Here is a 21,509-nt window from a genome sequence, read left to right as displayed (position 1 = left end):
AGTTGGTGATGGACAGGGAGGCCTGACGTGCTGCGATTCATGGGGTCGCAAAGAGTCAGACACGACTGAGCGACTAAACTGAACTGAACTGAAAGTCATATTAAAGGTAACATAAAATTTCCATATTCTCACATCCTGAACACAAATATTTTCTATTTCTTATGCTTTCTTAAAGTACTGTGCTCAGCCGCTTAGTTATATCTGGCTCTTTGTAACCCCATGGACCATAGCCTGCCAGGCTCCTTGGTCCATAGGATTCTCCAGGCAAGAATATTGGAGTGGGTTGCCATTTTCTCTTTCCAGGGGATCTTCCTGACCCAGAGATTGAAACCGTCTCTCTTATGTCTCCTGCATCAGCAAGCATATCTACTATTTATATAGAGTTCTAATTAGAGTATCCATAATATCTTAAAATGTTTCACTTATTAGATGATAAATCATTTCCATTTTGCAGCTTAATCTTTATATTTATCTTTTTATGCGGCATCTTAATATTTAGCTATCAGATCAGATCAGATCAGTCGCTCAGTCGTGTCTGACTCTTTGCGACCCCATGAACCGCAGCACGCCAGGCCTCCCTGTCCATCACCAACACAGAGTTCACCCAAACTCATGTCCACTGAGTCAGTGATGCCATCCAACCATTTCATTCCCTGTCATCTCCTTCTCCTCCTGCCCCCCAATCCCTCCCAGCATCAGGGTCTTTTCCAGTGAGTCAACTCTTTGCATGAGGTGGCCAAATTACTGGAGTTTCAGCCTCAGCATCAGTCCTTCCAATGAACACCCAGGACTGATCTCCTTTAGGATGGACTGGTTGGATCTCCTTGCAGTCCAAGGGACTCTCAAGAGTTTTCTGCAATACCACACTTCAAAAGCATCAGTTCTTCGGCACTCAGCTTTCTTCACAGTCCAACTCTCACATCCATACATGACTACTGGAAAAACCACAGCCTTGACTAGACGGACCTTTTTTTGAGAAAATATTGTTTCTGCTTTTGAATATGCTGTCTAGGTTGGTCATAACTCTCCTTCCAAGGAGTAAGCGTCTTTTAATTTCATGGCTGCAGTCACCATCTGCAGTGATTTTGGAGCCCAAAAAAATAGTCAGCCACTGGTTTCTAACTTTACCTGTTGTAATTAATTATAGAATATATGTTGTCCTGGATGGGCTTTAGTTCAGATATTTTGTATAATTCTGTCTATAAATATGTACTCTCATATTTTTCAAAACATATATTCTGAATTTGATTCCCAACACATGTCAAGAATCGTGTGTGTGTGTGCATGTGTGCGTGCACCAACAGTTTTACTCTGGGAAGTTTTAAGGAAACAGTTCACACAAACAAAAATGTCCAAGTAATACAATGTTATGATATTTCTTCAGACTTCACTTAAATTCTGTGAATTTTATCATAACTTTGTTTTTTGTAAGTAATGCTTTACTTTTTTTTCACTTTTCTATGATCAAATAATTGACAGAGAGTTTGTTCAGGGTGTAAGTTTTAGATCTAAATCAATTTTCTCTAAACTGTACTTCAATATCCCTCTCTGTTTGTTACATAATAATCACTTTCCTGGAATTATGTGATTCTTATTTTACTGACTGCTTAACTATAATATATAAATGGGTTAATTTGGATTTTAAAGTTCTGTTTTACTTATGTTTATTTTTGTTTCAATATTGCATCATTTAATTATGTTACTTTATCTGGAAGCACTACTGACTCCTGGTACTTCTCCCACCTTTATCATTCTTATTCTCTTTTAGAATATTCTTTGCCATTTATTTTCCATTTTTATTATATAAAACAGCTTTTTATGATTTTCATTGCAATGACACAAAAAAAGTGAATGGGCTAAATTGAGAAATTATTTTTATTAAAATTTTTATTCTGAAATGAAACATGCTTATTGTAATGAAAATTCAAATAGTAATGAAGCATAGGAAATGAGTCTACTCGATCAAGTATTCTTTAGGGAAAACTAGTGTTTTCTGTTAGATTCTTATCTTTCCAATCTTTATATATATTATATATGCAAAAAATTTACTATTCTGCAACTGATTTTCAATATTCAGAATGGAAGCCAGGGCTTTCAATACCTGTTCATATAAACTTACTTCACTTTTTCAAGTAGCTGAACAGTCATTTATTGAACAAATGTGCCATAATTTATTTAGTGAATTCTTTATAGACATTTAACTTATTTGAAATTTAAAAAAAGTTTATTTTCTGTTTTGCTATTAAATTGATGTATTTAAAATAAATTTATCCTTATATGATTTTTTACAAGGAATATCTTCTAAATAAATATATTTCTGTGTAGTTGAGAATTTATTTCTGAGATATGAATGTTCTAGCGGGAGAATTGCTAAGTCAGAGACTGTTCTTTACTTGTGATAAATACTGACAAATAGACCTTCAAAAAGTTGTCTTGAATTACTGTTTCATCTACAGTATATAATAATTCCTATTTCCAAACTAGTAAATTTAACACAATTTGAAGGTTCCAAGAATATCTTTTCCTGGTTGAGTAAACACTGTTCAACACACGCTTCCCTCTTGTTCTGTATCTGGTTTTGATTGACTCACTGGAGAAACAGGTTTATGATTCTAACCTGATACTTGGATGTCGGTAGATTCATCTAATGTATCTCCTTAAAAGTTTAAACATTTTTAGGTCAAAGGCATGAAAAAAGTGTTGATACATGACTCTGGAAGCCTTTTCTGGTTGAAATTTGCAAAGTACATGGATTTGTATGGTCTAGCAGCAAGTTGAAGTGTCTGAATTCACATCTGTTTGGACATTAAATAGCTGTAGACTTCAGGCAAGACGCTTAATCTTATTGTTCCATAATTTCCTCCTTGGTAATAGTTACCAGCTTCACAAGATTGTTGTGAAAACTAGTAATGACAGTGATGAGGATAATAATAATATTTTTGAATAGTGATTTGTAGCTTTCAAAACACATTAATGGTGCCTTATCTCTTTAGATCTTTATGCTGTGCTGTGCTTAGTCTCTCAGTCATGTCCAACTCTTTGCAACCCCATGGACTGTAGCCCACCATGCTCCTCTGTCCATGGGGACTCTCCAGGCAAGAATACTGGAGTGGGTTGCAATGGCCTCCTCCAGGGGATCTTCCCAACCCAGGGATCGAACCCAGGTCTCCCACATTGCAGGTGGATTCTGTACCATCTGAGCCACCAGAAAAGCCCCAAAATACTGGAATGGGTAGCCTATCACTTCCCCAGGGGAACTTCCCAACCCAGGGATCGAATCAGGGTCTCCTGAACTGCAGGCAGAGTCTTTACCAGCTGAGCTGCCAGGGAAGATCTTTATAGTAACCCTATATGGCAGGTGGAATATGCATTTTGATCATCATTTTTTCACATAAGAAAAGTAAGGCACAGTTAAGATGTGGTAACAGTATCAGGGAATGTTTCTTTGAGAAGCTAATCTTACTCCACAAAGTTAATACCAAGGACAAGGACACTTACATAAATATTCCTAGCAAAGCGTTTCAGGGGCTCCTGTGTGTGTATGGCATTTCTTCCAATGTTCCTAAGGATGTTTACTATGAGAAGACCAGTCTGTGACCAACAGGTCTCCCTCTGCTTTTCCCGCCAAAACTCTTTGAATATAGTTATGGAGAAAAGTTTAATTACTAAAAAATAGAAATGTGTGTGTGTGATTTATAAATGTGTATGTGATAAAAATACTATGAATTATTAGACAGCCATTGCTTTTGTATAGCAATTCACTCACCTATGCCCACTGGAAGTAGAATAGGCAAGTTTCCTCTTGTTTCTTCCACCCCTGGAAGCCTTGGTTCTGCATTTAATTTGCGCCTACTGTTTTCTCAGCTTCCACTAGAGCTTCATTACAAGCACTGATTTGCAGCCTTCCACACGCTAGGTTATTAGGAATAGCCCCAGAACAAAATACACACAGGCTTTTAGAGGTGAACCAGAAAGGGACCCTCTCTCATGTGGCTTAGCAGAGATTTGTCATCTTCTTCCCCATCCTGGAGGACGTGTATGTAAATATGCATTTTTATTTCTTTCTGAGGAGTAGGAGTAGATACTTGAAAGAAAAGAAAGTCTTGACATTAACAGATTCATGAGCTAGAGTTCCAAAATTTGGCTCCTACTTTTTAAAACGACTGATCCAGTAAATGCTTTTATACTCCCCCTGATTCAAATCTTAAAAGTTCATTATGAGTGGAATGATTAATAATTTTTCTCCCTAACCTGAACTATGTCACTAATATATAACTCTCTTGGAATATTATATTTCCCATGAAATCAGACTTATAGTTCAATGTGTATTTCTCACTTGGGTTGTAAACACATTCAGTTATTTAGCTACATTATTTAGCTCTTTTTCCAGGAAAGAGTACCTATGAGCATATATCTGATACTGCTTTATTTGGGGATACAGATGGGGAATAAGTAAGCAAAATTAGAGATAAATAATTATAGAATAGGTTTGAAAAGTGGCTCACTTATTTTTTTTTTTCAATTGATTCCCAAACATAGCTATTGAGAGTCTTCTAAGTGGCACAAATTCTTGATACCAAAGTTGATGAGATAATATCCTTGTGCTGAAGGAATTCACATATTAATCTAGTCAGAACTATAGAATTTTAGATTGGAAAGGAAAGTTTGAAATCAACTTATTCCATGTCTTTCATTTTACAGATGAGAACATGTAACCAGTGATGTGAGACACAAGTGTTTTAGTCATGCTTCTTTAATTTCAATTAGTAGACATCCAAGAAAAATAAACTGAAGAAAACGGGAAAATTATTTGCTTTCATAGCCAATAGTCTAAAGAGAGTTTAGCTTTAGTTACTGCTGTGTGTTCAAATGTTGGTTTCCCTCTCCTCTTCTTCTTCCCCTCTACCCGCTTCCCTCTTCTGTATTACTTGGCTCAGTTTTCCTTTTCATTTTGAACTCATTATCTTCTGTCTCAAATAAGTTTCCTTCAAGAAAGGTGAAGGTTGATAGCCCTATGGTTCACAAACTGAAATCAAGGAGGGTCTTTCTGTCTCCTTCCCAGTGCAGAGAGGACCCAGGACTCTTGTGGCTGGCTCAGTCACGGATGCTTTCCACCCTTGTAGTGCTCCAGGATTGACAGTCCTTTCAGTGTCGCATGGAGTAGACAGTTCCTCAAAGAATTATAAAGAGGGATGGAGACTTGGAACACAGCAAATGCAGAAGGAGCTGAGACCAGAAAACAAGCCTTGGAGACAATGAACTTCCCAACGGCACTGCAGGTTATGCCTGCTTGAGGGCGCTGGTGTCCACTTCCCTTGTCTGCCAAGATGCCCAGAGCTAAGTTTAGCACAAAAGCAATCACTACTCCTCACTTCAATTTCAGTTATTATTTGCCTTTCTAGAATGCCTTTCTATTATTTGCCTTCTAGAATGTCTAAGAATTCTATTATATGTATTTTCCTTTTAAAAAATACACTTCAGATCTCTTTTTGGAAATAGGTGGTTGCAAATATAATAAATAACTCGCACCCTTCAACACTTCACTTTTCTTGTGCTTTTTACCAACATGGGCATCTCTTACTATCAGTTCTTATGTCTATAGAGTGGCATGTAAGGACTAATATCCTGGATTCCATTAGTTTTACATTGGTAACTTGCAGAATTTGACCTCCAGGTTTTGTTTATCTAAAGTATTTACAATTGATAGCTCTTTAGATGGGAAATAATCTAACACAGGCCCACTGGTTAACTGCTGACTAGATTTCACACTGTCAGCTTGTACATCTTATAGTCCTGCCTTCTATTTCAAACAAGCAAGAAACAGATCAAGTTCACATATTTATAGATGTGAAGGAATAGCTATTTGCAAAAATGAGAAGATCTTTGATTAATTTGTTTTAGGTCTGGCATTCTCAAAATTTTATTTTCCTATAATCTGATTTTGGCTGGAAACATAATACCAGGTACTAGAAAAATTATATAACAGCAGAAATTATGAAATGCAAGAAATGTCAATTGAGATTTTTCCTCCAAAGAGCTTTTGATGTATACATCTGTTTGTGTGTTTTGTCTTCCAGTACTTGACATCAATTTTGTAGTTGGCCACTCATTAAAGCAGACAAGTAGCCCATACATGAATTTATCAGACTGTTGGTGTTTCTTACACATTCTCTAAGCATAAGTAATCCAGGGCTGAAAAAACAGTGCTAGAGTGTTGGGGACCAAGTCTTCCTCAGGCTTGTTGCTTTGCTGTCTTCAACTTGCAGATTCTATCTCATGGTCTGAGATCATAGCTCCATTGCTCCATAGAAGCAGCAAGAAGGGAAAAGAAGCTGGGAGAGGGCATATCCTTTCCTTTTAATATCACAGTGGAAGTGCCACTTACTTCCATGTTTCATTGCTCACATGCTTATACGCCACCTTATTTTAGGCCATCTTTTGAAGGTTATGCAATTCATAATTTCTGCTCTGAAAGTCTAATTTTGTTGACCATGGCAGTGAAGGGCCTATCTGAAGGATTGGTTTAAAGATAGCTCAAGAACTGTGGAGAGAGCTGGGAACACAAACATTGAGTTATTGTGCTGACCAAGATATAAGGAAAATTGGTGAGAACATTAAATTCGCTCATTTAACATTTATTGAATGCCAGTTTCTGAGGTGGCCTTATACCAAACCCAGAATGCACAATTACACTTGGACCTTGCTCTTGAGCTCCTCACGACCTGGGCTGATAGGCTTCTGATTTCATCCTGCCAATAAAAGTGGTGGTACGATGTGTATTATTTCCCCACCCCTGCATTTTAGCAATAAAATATATTAGTGTGTCTCCACAAACAGAGTAAGGAGATGACTATATGGGTCCTTTTTTGAGTGTTCATTTGCTTATTTTTATTTTCTTAGTAGTAGTAGTCGCTGAGTCATGTGCAACTCTTTCCAACCCCCAAAACTGTAGCCCACCCAGCTCCCCTGTCCATGGGATTCTCCAGGCTAGAATACTGGAGTGGGGAGCCATTCCCTTCTCCAGGGCAATCTTTCTAACCCAGGGATCAAACCCAGGTCTCTTGCATTGCAGGCAGAGTCTTTATAGTCCAAGCTATCAGGGAAGAAATAATAAATTTATTTTATAATTTTTATAATATTGTATACTGTCTTTATAATAAAAAATAAGCCCTTTATGACAAAATAGTAAGAAAATCATTGAATTTATACCCATTTTAATTCAGAAACTTCAAAAGTTAACAGCAAAATGAAAGGTACAATAATCATTCATTTAGTTGTTCATTTTACATGGAAGCAAGGAGATAGCTTTGGGTTTAAAGGATTCAGAACTTAATTTCATAGGTTGAATAGCATTTTCTTGTGGAATAACTGTTGAAAGCTTTGTAACTGTAGTAAAACTCACAACTCCTATGAAACAATATTTCTTTAATCGTTCTGTTGGCACAGCAGTGCTGGGATTTCTGTTTTGTGAGATTACACTTGAGAATCTGAAAGCGTTCCCACAGCTTTGCTCCCATGTCAACAGGAGAAGCTGTTTTCATGTCAACAGCACAATGAGTCAGTGAAATGACAGAATATTCATTTCTTAACACTTTCATGTACATCAGAATATTTTATACCCTTAACAAGTTTATGAGATATTATCACCATATTGTATGTAAATACATTTAAGCTAAGCAGTCACCTAAGATTAATATCTTTGTTCTTTTCATTTGCTTATTTATTTATTTATCTTACTGTTTAGTCCATGCTGAGATAAGACTGTGGAAGGTCTTGCTTAGCAAGGTGGGGGAATTTAATTCTGAAGGCAATAGGAGGTTATTCAATTTTCTGAATAGGAAAATGATAATATTGGAACAAACTTGTTAGAGGTTGATCTGTAATGATGCATTCTGTGTATCAGAAGGGGAATCTTGGGGTAGGTAACTAGTATGGAATTTTCCAACAAGAGACAGATAAAGTCATAAGGGCTTAAATTGTGATGACAACAGTAATAATGACAGAGAGGAAAGGGCAGTTGAAAGAGCTCTTTCTAAAGAAGAATTGACTGCTCACTGCAAAATGATGAAAACACTAGAATGTAAACTCCTCAAGAGGTGAGAACTTGTTTGTCTTTTATCATTTCTATATTCCCCTTGCATAGAGTGGTATGCTTGTGTATAGTAAAACATTTGATAAATGTTAGTAGAATAAACTAGAATAAAAACAGATGAATGCAGTAAAATGTAATATGTGCTTTGACAGAAGCAGAAAGAAAATCTTGGTAGAAGAGGAGATGGTTGAATTGTATCTGATGGACCAGTGAGGAGGACAGAGGGGTGGAGAGGACATTAAGGCAGGGGGAAGAGGTGGGCTCTGAGGTGTGGAAACAGTCTCCAGCAGTTGGCCATTTCCCAAGGGTGAGGCAGTAGACATTACCTACATGCTGGAGCTGGACTTGCAGAATTTGAACATCTGGATAAGGAGTTTTGACTAATTGCAGGTTTAAAAACAAATGAGTAAAGCAAAGAGGTTTTTAATATAGAAATATGTGTATCATAAATGAGTGGAAAGTTTAGTGAGTCCTTCTCTATTTTTAGAATAAAACATTGAGAGACCAGAGTCAATTTGAAACCTATTGTAATAACCTATGTAAGAAGTGATGAAGGCCTAGGTTAAGGAACTAAAGACAGGGGTAGAGATCTTGGCAAGATTTTGAGAAAATGCAGGAATTAGAAAATAAAAGACAGGAACTTCCCTGGTTATCCAGTAGTTAAGACTTTGCCTTCTGGTGGCTCAGACAGTAAAGAATCTGCCTGTAATGCAGGAGACCCGGGTTCGATCCCTGAGCCAGGAAGATTCCCCTGGAGAAGGGAATGGCAACCCACTCCTGTATTCTCGCGTGGTGAATTCCATGGACAGAGCAGCCTGGTGGGTCACAGTCCGTGGGGTGGCAACGAGTCGTGCACAACTGAGCAGCTAACACTTACTTACTTCTAATGCAGGGTGTGTGGGTTCATTCCCTGGTCGTGGAGATAATAGTCCCACCTGCTTCAGAGCCAAAAAACCAAAACATAAAACAGAAATGATATTGTAACAAATTCAATAAAGACTTAAAAATATATAGATGATGAATTAAAAATGGAGAAGAATGAAGGAAATAGTGAAGTTAAAGGTGACTCGGATGAATTCCAGGGTTCCACATAGTCCAGTGGTAGTACAACAGGCTGAGAAATGGAAAACAGCAGGAGGAGGAGTGAGGAGAAGGAAATAATGGAATAAATTTTAGGCATCCTGACTTTGAAGTGTTAGAGCGGCAAGCAGGTAGTTTGATTAAAGAATGACCTGGACCAGAGAGTTGGCGAGTTATCTGCATCAGAGTTAAGACATGAAGATGGGATAATATTGTAGTGAGAAAGGGTGTTGGAAGAAGTGAGATTGATACTGAGGGAGGAACTCTGGGGAATGACCACATTTAGAGTCAAAAGGAGGAAGACATATCAGCAATGGAGACCAAATCTGAATGATCAGGGATGTCAGAGTAGAACCAAAAGAGCCTTTGCATTAGATTGAGGAATAATGGAAAGCTTTAAAAAAAACTATGAAGAAAGAGAATTTCAAGGAGGAGGAATTATACCACAAAGGCCATTAAGATTCAAAGGAGATGCTTAAAAATGACCATTGAATTTGATAGATTAAAAAGCTTCATTTTTCTGAGATCTTTTTTGCAGAGTGGTGCAACTAGGAGCCAGATTTTAGTGGTCTCAGAGTTAATGGATCACAAGTCATTTATGACACTATTCCCTCAAGCATTCAGTTAGGAAAAGGAGGGAGATATTATTTTGTACATTTATCTATTGTATAAGGATGGAAATGATATGAACATGCATCCAAATCCTTATCACCAGCCTGACCTATTCCCTGAGCTCAGAGTCTTATATCCATGTTAATGCCTGTTACATCTTGAGAAGACTCCAGGCACCTCCAATATTAGGCTCCAGGCAAGTCCAATAGTCTTCGTTTACTTTAAACTAGTCTTTCTCCTGTATTCTATGCCACCCTTCAATGAACCAAGCTAGAAGCCTATTACCTTAACCTTCAACAACTACTTCAAAATAAATTCCCACCTCCTATGTAGCTTGAATACACACACACAGACACAAACACACACATAAACACACACACACACACACCACATCCTTCTTTCTATTCCCTGTCATAGATCTTAATCCTCTGTTAACTAGACTCCATCCATCGCCTTGTGTCAGAGTGATCTGCCTTAAACAGGACTCTTTTTGCATACTTTTTTTCTATTGTGATAAAATATGTATAACATAAATTTGAGCTTCCCTGGAGGCTCAATCAGTAAGGAATCTGTCTGCAATCCAGGAGACCCAGGTTTGAGCCCTGGGTTGGGAAGATCCCCTGAAGAAGGAAATGGCAACCCACTCCAGTAATTTTGCCTGGAGAATTCCAAGGACAGAGGAGCCTGGCGGGCTACAGTCCATGAGATCACAAAGAATTAGACATGACTTTATGACTAAACCACAAACATAAATTTACTGTTTTGACCATTTTAAGTACACTATTCAGTGGCATGAAGTACATTCAAATTGCTAGAACAGGACTTTGAACCTGTTATCTTTCTTTGATGATCACCTTCTACCCACAAGATAAAGACCTAAGGTTTTCATAAAAGAACTCTGGTCTGTGACATTCATTTATAATTTCATCTTTACATATGGCTGATGACTTCTCTCTAGTCATACGAAATGACTCTCCTTCCCTGGGTACATACTCTTGATACATTTTCTGCTGCTGTTTTCCCCCTTTATCTGGAACAGCTTTCTCTACTTTCTTTGATTAGCCATGACTCTTACTCATTTTTTAGGATTTCAACTAAATATCACATTCTTTATTTAACCTTCTTTAAAACCCTCCCATTATTCCCCCGGTGGCTAAGTGCTACTTCACTATATGATTATAGTGCCCTACTCACATTACAACCATCAATCACAACTGCTCTGAATTGATCGATGCTTTCAAAAAGACTCTTGAGAGTCCCTTGGATGCAAGGAGTGTAAACCAGTCAGTCCTAAAGGAATTGAACTCTGAATATTCATTGGAAGGACTGATGCTGAAGCTGAAGCTCCACTACTTTGGCCTCCTGATGCAAAGAGCCTATTCATTAGAAATGAATGAATGAATGAATCAGGGAAATGAATCTTTCTCTGATGCTGGGAAAGATTGAAGGCAGGAAGAGAAGGGGTCGACAGAGGACAAGATGGTTGGATGGCATCACCGACTCAATGGACATGAGTTTGAGCAAGCTCCAGGAGATGGTGAAGGACAGGGAAGCCTGGCATGGTACAGTCCATGGGGTCACAAAGAGTCAGACACAACTGGGTGACTGAACAATGATTATGTGACTGTTTTCCCCAGGATTTTGAGCTCTTTAAAGTCAGAAATGATGCCTCAATCCTTTTTGTACCTTTGTATTTAGCATATCACCTGAACATGGTAACTGCTCAACTTCTTGTTTAACTGACCTTAATTGATCAACTGTCTGTTCAGCAGACAAGGCTAGAAGGTAAAGATGCTCAAGAGAGGAGGAGAACCCATACAAAGAGGTTTGAGAAGAGGTTATAGAGAATGGAATAAGGATGATGCATTACGGGTTGATTTCAATAGAAAAGATACCTTTGGCTCTGTGCCGAAAAAGAAGGAGGTAAAGATGGAGGCTGATGGGGGTGGCTAAGGAATGAAAGGAGTTTCAGGCTGAGGGCTCTATTTACTTTGTTACACAGGTGGTTGAACAGGGGGAAATTTGGTGCAGGTAGTAGTAGTGAAGTCACATAGTGTATGTTTGTTCAGGAAGTAAATGCACATCTTAAATGCAAAGACCCTAGAAAACATTTCATTCTGAAACATACCATGTCTTAAGGACTCATTCATATACTTGAGATTCTTTTTGGAGGCAAAGCTTTAGGTCTGCACGTAGCATTTTCTCTGCATATGTGTGCAAAGCCTTGTAGCTGAAGATCTCTGCTTTTCTGCTGGACTGCAGACCCACCAGCGGAGGTGCGGTTGGTTATTGTGATGTTGCTGTGGCTCATGGCAAGGCTGCCTGCACTGTGGGGAGAGTAACTGTAAATCATCTTGAGAAAGACAGATTTTGTGTTAGTCTCTTGCTTAGAAAGTATAACATAGCATTTGGGGAAGAACATGCAACATCGGATCCCGTAGTTAGATATTAAAATAATGATGATCTCCACAACCAGCATATATTTGCCAAACGTGGTAGATGGGGATGAAGGTGATCCAAGCTATGAAGTAAATGAGCATGCCAAATGTTATGAATTTGGCCTCATTGTAATTCTCAGGGAATTTCCTGCCTTTGAAGGCACAAATGAAGCACATGAAGGCCAGGATGGCAGCATAGCCCAGCATGGAGCCAAATGCAAGAATGGACCCCTCCTCACATTCGAAGATAATGACTCTGGGCAAGGAGACATTCTGTCCCACAGCAGGGGCTGCAAAGATGAGCTAGAGGGTGCAAACGACAACCAGATGCCCGTGCAAGTGAAAATAATGGGGATGGGTTTATAGAAGCACTTCAGGAAGTTCTGCAGCTTGGACAGCAGAAGGCCAGCAGAATTTTCAGGGACTTCATCAGAATGTAGGAGATGCAGAGAGTAAAGCTCATGCCAGATTAGTGTCTGCCTGGTTTTACACGTGAAGCTTTGTGGTTCTCTAATGAAAAAGCCTGTGCCGGCAAAGTTGAGGAAATGACAGAAGAGGATTATGTAGCGGACCATCAATTCCCCGGATGATTTCACAACGGGTGTGTTCAGGTTTCTTGTAAATATTATGCCAATGGCCAGAACAAACAGAATTCCCAGCAGAGAGAGGGCCAGGAGCAAGATAGCCAAGGAGTCAAGGTCCTCCATTTCCTTTTCAAAGCACATTGTGCTCCCTACAGGGGCGCAGTGAGTTTTGTTGTTGTATAAAAGGCAATGATCCGTATCTAAAAGACACAGCAGATTTGGTTACATTGCAAATATTTAAACCAGGTGATTGTCCCCAAGTGCTACAAATGAGACTCCTCAGTGAGAGTTCTGACTGGAAAATGGATATAGATAATTGTCACATTGGTTACTTATTAAAATAAGGCATGCACATGACCCAGGAAGGTGAGAAAGAAAGAGTGACAGTGAGGGAACAGTAAGAGTGGAAGAGAAAAAAAGAAAAAGAGAAAAATTCATCTGGGCCATGAGTCTTTAGAAAATTAATATACTCAAGATAGATGCTAGCCTCTTATGAACTTGCTATGATAGGCGGCAGTTCAGGGACTGTCAAGAATAAGAACTTTGGTACCAGACATATTTCAAGCCCTTTCTTTATCCCTTATGGGTCCTGTAATCTTGAACAAGCTGATTGAACTAGTGCCTCTTGGTAGGAATAACGAGATCTCTAGAGTATGCACACCTCTGGGTTTTCATCATACTCAGTTTAGTTAATTCAGCATTTATTTATCTATAGTTATTGTGCCTCAGTTACAAATCAGACATGTCTGTGTGGGATACATAGACAAAAATTCAGAGAACTTGCATTATTTTAAGAGGTGCTGGGAGAGGAAGTCCAGTAGAGGAACAACATCTTCCCTTGGAAGTGAAGTTACTTTTACATCTGTTAGGTATTGAGTATTCATCTGCTGCAGAAGCATAAAACACTTTTTATTTTTTGAAATGAAAAAAATAAACCAAATAGAATCCATGTTAAAAAATCAGCTTAAAGAGAAATGGTTCAGGTGTATCACTATGCATGTTGTAGGGAGTGTAATTAATTACCTGATTACTATAGTGATTTTCAGGACAGGTCACACATTCATAGCAGCAAGTATGTTGACTTTTTGTGGTTTTCTTCATTTGCCCAGGACTGTATTCCTTGAAGAATTTAGATTGAATTTTCTGCAAAGTGAAAAGAAATTCCAAATAAGTTTTTAGAAAGATTTATCCTAACTATAATATCTCTGATTTAATTTAAAGATTTATTTACAAAATAGTATTTTGGTCTTTTTTTCTTCATAGTATAAAAGAATTCTTTTGTTATCTGGAGGAATTTCAACAACTTAAAGAGAAAGTATTTCAGATAGTGAAACTGCTCAGGAAGAATACAGTTTTTGTCACATTAATAAATTTTGTAAGCAAATAAGGAAATTAACTCTCTTAAAAAGTCACTAGCAGACATAAAAATGTATAGTGGTGGAACTAATGGAGGAAATGATGTTTTGGAAAATTTCAATCCTGTGCTATATGAAGAGTTCAACTGTATAAGAATCATTGGACTTTTATATACTTTAGATGAAGGTTATTAATCATGGCGTCCAAGGAGCATGCCGTGTCTAATCTTGAAAAACAAAATAATGGAAAATTATAATTTAAACCCATTAAAGTATTAGTTAAAAAGATAACCCTTGATACATAAATAAAATTTTATATTTAATTCATCTTGAGAATTTCAGTTTTAATTCTGCATGTCATGAGGTGAGTCACACATACTACTCTACTTTTATGGAACCATCTCTTTGCAATATAGCTAGTAACTCTTTGCATTTCAGCTATTTTTTTTTTCCATTCCTAATCCCTTTCTCATGGCACATCTTGTGAGATAAATTTTTTTTTGTCTCACTCTTACCTTGGGAAGCCAAAGCTGAACAAGTAAGTGAGACTTTCTCTAGAGTGTCTTAACAGCTATTCCTAGCCTGGAAAATTAAGCCCTTAGCTAACTAGTCTTTTCTTTGGGACATGAAAATTATCTGAGTGAGAGAGAAAAGTAGCCAAGGTTAGTAGCTCTGCATTCACAGATGCTGGCTTTCTTGTCTTCACTACAGCTATGTCTGATCTGGGTTTTCAGCAGGCAGGATATCTGCCCTGTAGATTCCCCAGGGAAAACTTAGTCCAGAGTATCCATACTCCTAAAGGATGCTCAGAAGACACAAAAGGATTGAACTATGAGATAAAGCTGAACATCATTATGGGGATAAAAGTGAAACCTTTCTTCCCAGCTGTACAGTTTTTTCTCTCTCCCCACATAAAAGATAGAAATAAGAAAATGAATCTGGGTGAGGGGTGACTGGAGCTTGGATCAGGGTGGTGGTAGCAATGGAGTAGAGGACAAAAGTGTAGACTGTGTATTTTGAAAGTGTAACCTAGAATGGCTATGAAGTGTGACAGAAAGAGAAGTGACAAGGATCCCACTAGGATTTTTTCATAAGCAGCTAGGAGAAATGAGTTACCATTTATTGGGATGAAGGTAGGTTTTGGAGGTCGGTCTTGGAGATAATCAGCTAAGATGAAAAACTATTGGGCACCCAGGTAGAGATGTCAGATAGACAATTGTATATTTACTTGAGTTGAAATTCACAAGATAAAAATGTTGGCATCATCGGCCTTCTATATAATGACATTGTCTAAGTGCATGGATGAGATCACTAAGGAAAAGTGCAGATAGAAAAGAAGAGCAGGGAACTTCCCCGGTGGTCCAGTGGTTAAGACTCTGCACTTTCAGTTTATAGGGCACAGGTTTGATCCTTGGTCTGGGAACTAAGATCTCAAATGCCACAGGGTGTGGCCAAAATTTAAAAAAAAAATTAAAAAGGAGCAGTTCGGAGTTCTGGGTCTATCCATATTCAGAGGGAGCAGGAATGGTAAGGAAAGGGCAAAGGAGACTGAGAAGTTGTTGCTAGAGACAGAAGAAGAAAACCCAGGGAGTGTGGTGTCATGGAAGCAAATACAGAAAGTGTTTCATGGAGGGGAGAATAATTAGCCAGTAAGCGAAGTAAGATGATGTTTGTATTTATTAACCAGAGACAAATAATTTTGATGGACTGAAAAGAATTTAAAAGAATTATGGGAGGAGAGAAATTGAGGCCAGTGAATATATTCAACTTTTTCAAGGAGTTTTGCTGTAAAGGCAAACAGGAATGGTCAGTATACAAAGGAGGAAGACGGGGATCAATACAGTTCTTTGGATTTTTTTTTCTTAAAATGGAAGGAAGAACAACTTATTTGTATCCCTATTTAGAAAACATAGAAGAGAAAATACTTGAGGGTGCAGAAGAGAGTGGAGAATTGCCAGAGAAACATCTTTGAGCAAGTAAAAGGCGCTGGGATTCAGAGGAGCTGACCTTGGCTTGAAGCATGGACAGCCCACGCACAGTGCCAGATGGAAAGCAGCAACGCAGCATAGATGTGGTAGAGGCAGTCAGTCCCTTGTGATTGTCTCAGTTTTGTCAGTCAAATAGAAAGCAGGGTCCACTGAAAGTGAAGATGGGAAAGGTGTGCTGGACTAAAAGGACAGACAAGAAAGTATAAATAACCATCTAGGGTGGTAGACAAACTAATGGACTGGGATACTAGTCTGATTTCCCAACAGCATTTAGAACCCAGTGGAAGTTAGAGATCATGAATTTTAAGTGAGAACAGTTAGCAAAGTAGGTGGGGTTTTTTGTTTGTTTGTTTTTGCCAAGATCAGCTGTATTGGTTAGACAAAGTTTAATATAATCAGGATTATACTTTGGTCCAATGAATGATGAGTAGAGAGCTGGGCACGGAAACTGAGGGTGTGTACAAGGCAGTAATATACAAGTTGACCATGGAATTTAAGGAGGGAAGTTGGGAACATTGAACGGGCAGTAGGGCCACTGAGGGGTCTGGTGGGGACAAGGACTTTTGCAGTTGAAGTATCAATTGATTTGAATGCTACAAAGCAGCCAATACAAAATTACCTTAAGATTCCTGTGCTCATTTTTTGTTTCTTGGTTTGTGACAATGAAGACATCATTCCTCAGGTCATATTGTGCCATCTTGTGATAGACATGTGGCCATTGATCTCCCTCCAAAGCACAATATTGTATCCAGTATTCATAGCTCCATGGGCATAAAAATGAAATGAACTCCCTCCATCCATGAATCGGAGAAGGCAATGGCAACCCACTCCAGTACTCTTGCCTGGAAAATCCCATGGACAGAGGAGTCTGGTAGGCTGCAGTCCATGGGGTTGCTAAGAGTCAGACACAACTGAGCGACTTCGCTTTCACTTTTCACTTTCATGCATTCCGTTCAGTTCAATTTAGTTGCTCAGCCATGTCTGACTCTTTGTGACCCCATGAACCGCAGCATGTCAGGCCTCCTTGTCCATCACCAACTCCTGGAGTCCACCCACACTTATGTCCATCGAGTCAATGATGCCATCCAAAGATTTCATCCTCTGTCGTCCCCTTTTCCTCCTGCCCTCAATCTTTCCCAGCATCAGAGTCTTTTCAAATGAGTCAGCTCTTAGCATCAGGTGGCCAAAGTATTGGAGTTTCAGCTTCAACATCAGTCCTTCCAATGAACACCCAGAACTGATCTCCTTTAGGATGGACTGGTTGGATCTCCTTGCAGTCCAAGGGACCCTCAAGAGTCTTCTCCAACACCACAGTTCAAAAGCATCAATTCTTTGGCGCTCAGCTTTCTTTATAGTCCAACTCTCACATCCATACATGACCACTGGAAACATAAGAGAAGGAAATGGGAACCCATTCCAGTGTTCTTGCCTGGAGAATCCCAGGGACAGGGGAGCCTGGTGGGCTTCTGTCTATGGGGTTGCACAGAGTCGGACACGACTGAAGCAACTTAGCAGCAGCAGCCCTCCATGAATGTGACATTTTTCAGTACAGCAAGTAACTATGAAAAATAAAAACAGAAATAAAGACTGATAGAAATATTTTAAGTGTATCCATTATCCCAATTATAACACTACCCTTGCAAGGAATATCACTTAAAAATGAGAAAAAAGGATATTGTGGATCAATGAGTGTGAGAACTACTTGAGGACTAGTAGTTCTTAACTACTAGGCAACAATTTGAGAATTGTTGAGAATTTCTGATGTCTTGCTCTGTAAATTTGAGAAAGTAAGTTAATGTTTATGGAGATAGATTCTCTTACTTACAGAACTGAAATCTGAGCACCCTTATGTTTTCCACTTTGCATAATTTCAGAATGGGTCCTCCAGAGCAGATGCCACTCTAATCCTGGTTCCAAATTTCATTAGTGGTGTGATCTTGACATTTACAACTTCTTCCTAGGCCTCAGTTGAGATAAATGAAACCTATTATACTTAATAGGACTGTTGTAAGAATTAAATGTAATTATTTCTAGATGGCTGCAGCATAAGGAGTCTGCCTGCCAATGCAGGAGATATAAGAGATGTAGGTTCGATCCCTGGATTGGGTGGTTCCCCTGGAGAAGGAGATGGAAACCCACTCCAGTATTCTTGCCTGGAAAATCCCATGGACAGAGGAGCCTGGCAGCCTACAGTCCATAGGGTCGCAGAAGAGTTGGACATGACTGAGCACACACATGTATATGAACACTTTAGCCTAGCATCAGAAACAGATTCGGAGAAGGAAATGGCAGCCCACTCCAGTGTTCTTGCCTGGAGAATCCCAGGGATGGGGGAGCCTGGTGGGCTGCGGTCTATGGGGTTGCACAGAGTCGGACACGACTGAAGCGACTTAGCAGCAGCAGGAACAGATTAAGGGTTAATAAAGATTAGCTTAATACTTTTAAATACCTATAATTAGCTGACAGGGATGATGTGCAAATAAATGAAAATGCTTTGAGTCTATCAAGTAATAAAGTCACCTGACATTCATATGCTACTTTCTAATACTCAAATCTGTGATGCCCTTTTATTCCATAACAACTCAGCGAAGCACACTTAGCAGGGATCATCTTCCTCTTTTCTCAGAGGAGGACCCCAGCCAAGGAGTGAAAGACCTTCTCTGAAGATACACATCTTGACTTTCATTGTGGGGTCTTTCTGTTGCACCTAATGATATATTAGTTTAAATTATCCTCACTGTGTTTTTCTTTTTTTTTCTTCTGACTCAAAGCCATAATCAAGGTGCCATTTGGAAGCAGGAAAATTCATCCTTTCCTTCTAGAGTCACACTCAGCCTGGGTCTTTGACCCAAGTTTCAGCAGGTGATCCAAGCCAGGAATTGTCATGCTCACCAGCCCCAAAATGAAGGCCGAAGTGACAGAGCTGCAAACCCAGAGAGGGTTCAGTAACAAACGCACCCTGTTCTTGAGTGCATCCCTACCTGAGAAGTTTAACTGGTGGACCTAATGTAACTTCTAGGGCTCCCCAGATGTCTTCATGGTAAAGAATCTACCTGCAAAGCAGGAGACATGGGTTCAGTCCCTGGGTCAGAAAGAGCCCTTGAAGAAGGAAATGGCAACCCGCTCCATTCTTGCCTGAGAAATCCCATGGACGGGGGAGTCAGGCAGGTTACAGTCCATGGGGTCACAGAAGTGTCCGACACAACTAAGCACAGAGTAACTGCTAGTGACTTCCCTCTGAGTCCATACTCATTGGGTGGGAGGTGGGGAATCTTAACTATCACTAATGGTTTTTAAGTCTGTTTCAGTAACAGAGGGTATAGTAATTGTTGTTTAGCTGCTAAGTTGTGTCTGACTCTTTTGCAACCGTATGGACTATAGCCAGCCAAGTTCCTCTGTCCATGGAATTTCCCAGGCAAGAATACCAGAGTGGGTTGCCATTTCCTCCTCCAGAGGATCTTCCCAACCCAGGGATCAAACCCATGTCTCCTGCATTGCAGGTGAATTCTTTACCACAGAACCACTGGGGAAGCCCCAGGATATAATAAAGAGACCGCTAAATTCTATTTCCAATTTAGTTCAGAAAATGATTTTTTTAACCTGAGAAGAAAGAAATATAATGAAAAATTACTCTTCTTACTACTCAGTTTGTACAGTGAGAACTTGTAAGCAGTACAGCTAGAACAGAAAATGTTTTACTGACACATGAGGCAGCCATATTGAACTTGTGGTGCAGGAGAGAATACTAGACTGAGAAGGAGGAGAACATTTGAGTTCTGGCTCCACCGTTAATGTGATATATAATCATGGCTAAGCACATACCATCACATCTGTACCTGTGATGCTTCTGTGGTTTTTGTTGGGTGCAAAATCTATGGAACAAGGCAGAAGTTATTCTACTTGAATAGAGTTATTCTTCCTCTGTTTTTTCTCATTTAATCTTTTACAAATGTTTCCTTCCTTCAGTTATTTCCCCCTTTGGCAAATACAGTGTAAGAAAATCAAGTTGTATTTTAAGTGAATATATTAGCTACAATAGTCAGGTCAATGACCAAATATAACTTTAGCAAAATCTTTAAGCATGTGTATTGATTTTATTATATGTCTTCACAGACTTCTAGTTCTTTTAATTAATTCAAATTTTAATTAGTATTACTTTAAAGAAGCAGAGTATCAGATCTAACATGGTGGAATTAACCAAAAAAGTCTTATTGCAGCAGTTGCCTGGAAGAAAAAAAAATATATGGAGGAAACAAAAATGGGCAAAAAAAAGCTTTCAGTGTTCCCAACTCTACCTGTGTATTGATTTTTCTTCCATTCGTTCCTTAAGCAATATACACATATAAGCCTTAGTTTCTTATTTCATAAATTCTCTTCCATTCTCTTGTTTGAACTATAATTTCCACGAGCTTTTTTCCTGTATTTAATTAGGTTTTACAGGGTAAATTTCTGACACATATATGTTCCGTAAATAATGATAACATTGTATGATGTAAATAAAATGGCACAATTCCACATTTGTTCTTACAGGAAAGAGGATGGAACCAAACCAGTGCATTCATTACTTGTTAAATATTCTTTTGAATGTTTGCTCTGGATTAAATTCTGAACACTAATGCTACGATTATTAAGCTGTTAAAGACTTCTTCCATCCATTATTCATTTGTTTTTCATCAAGACTCTGACCCTCATGATAAGTTGACCCAAAAATATTTAGAGTAGGATTTGCATTTCCATGATTATATAATTCACCTCAGTATGGTAATGACCTATTTTTGAGAACACAAGGTCAGGAGGCCACTCCCATTAAGCTGCTGTGGTTGATGTTGTTTTCCGTGTCCTCAGCCGCTCTGCTGTCCACTGCAACTCTGTAAGTGAGCTGTGCTTGGGAAAAGAGATATCTATGTGTGTCAAGCAGAGAATTGCCGAGGAAGCACCCTTGCATCTCTATCTGGTACCCAACCTATGTCTTTTACTTTTGTAAAGTTTTCCATGGTGTAGCAAAAGCACATGACTAAGACTGGGAGAGTTTTGCTGCTAACTCTATGGCTACTGATGGGCCCCAGATCCTTACAATTGAGGTCCCTCCATCTCTAAACTGCTGCAAGTCTCAGTCACCAGTAAAACCTCCTCTTGCCAGTTCTTTAGGATGAAGTGTAGTGAACATGAATCTGTGGATCTACCATAATATTTAAAGATTAGAGATGAGGTATGTTAATGCTTAGTTTGTGAAGTGAAGTGAAAGTCGCTCAGTTGTGTCCAATTCTTTGTGACCCCATGGACTGTATAGTCCATGGAATTCTCCAGGCCAGAATACTGGGGTGGGTAGCCTTTCCCTTCTCCAGGGGATCTTCCCAACC

The 21,509-nt window shown here is 39.0% G+C and overlaps 2 protein-coding genes across 2 annotated transcripts in view; one reads left to right on the top strand and one right to left on the bottom strand.

Annotated features, from left to right (window-relative positions):
• Positions 1 to 8,025: 8,025 nt before the first annotated feature.
• The window catches only part of RFX6 (regulatory factor X, 6), a 122,433-nt gene continuing 108,949 nt past the window's right edge, over positions 8,026 to 21,509 (top strand). The window contains exon 1 of the mRNA XM_010861812.1: positions 8,026 to 8,096. The gene's annotated coding sequence lies outside the window, so the exon portion shown is untranslated. The remainder of the gene's footprint in view (positions 8,097 to 21,509) is intronic.
• GPRC6A (G protein-coupled receptor, class C, group 6, member A) overlaps positions 11,931 to 21,509 on the bottom strand; it is a 20,557-nt gene continuing 10,978 nt past the window's right edge. The window contains 9 exon segments of the mRNA XM_010861811.1: positions 11,931 to 12,279; positions 12,281 to 12,548; positions 12,551 to 12,619; positions 12,622 to 12,688; positions 12,690 to 13,009; positions 13,829 to 13,949; positions 16,769 to 16,851; positions 16,854 to 16,940; positions 17,669 to 17,708. Of these exon segments, the coding sequence (XP_010860113.1) occupies positions 11,931 to 12,279; positions 12,281 to 12,548; positions 12,551 to 12,619; positions 12,622 to 12,688; positions 12,690 to 13,009; positions 13,829 to 13,949; positions 16,769 to 16,851; positions 16,854 to 16,940; positions 17,669 to 17,708 (1,404 nt within the window).

The sequence above is a fragment of the Bison bison genome, unplaced genomic scaffold, assembly GCF_000754665.1.
Source record: "Bison bison bison isolate TAMUID 2011002044 unplaced genomic scaffold, Bison_UMD1.0 scf7180017864473, whole genome shotgun sequence".
In the NCBI taxonomy this organism is placed as follows: Eukaryota; Metazoa; Chordata; class Mammalia; order Artiodactyla; family Bovidae; genus Bison; species Bison bison.
Note: the sequence above shows the minus strand (reverse complement) of the source record. Positions and strands in the feature narration are given on the sequence as shown.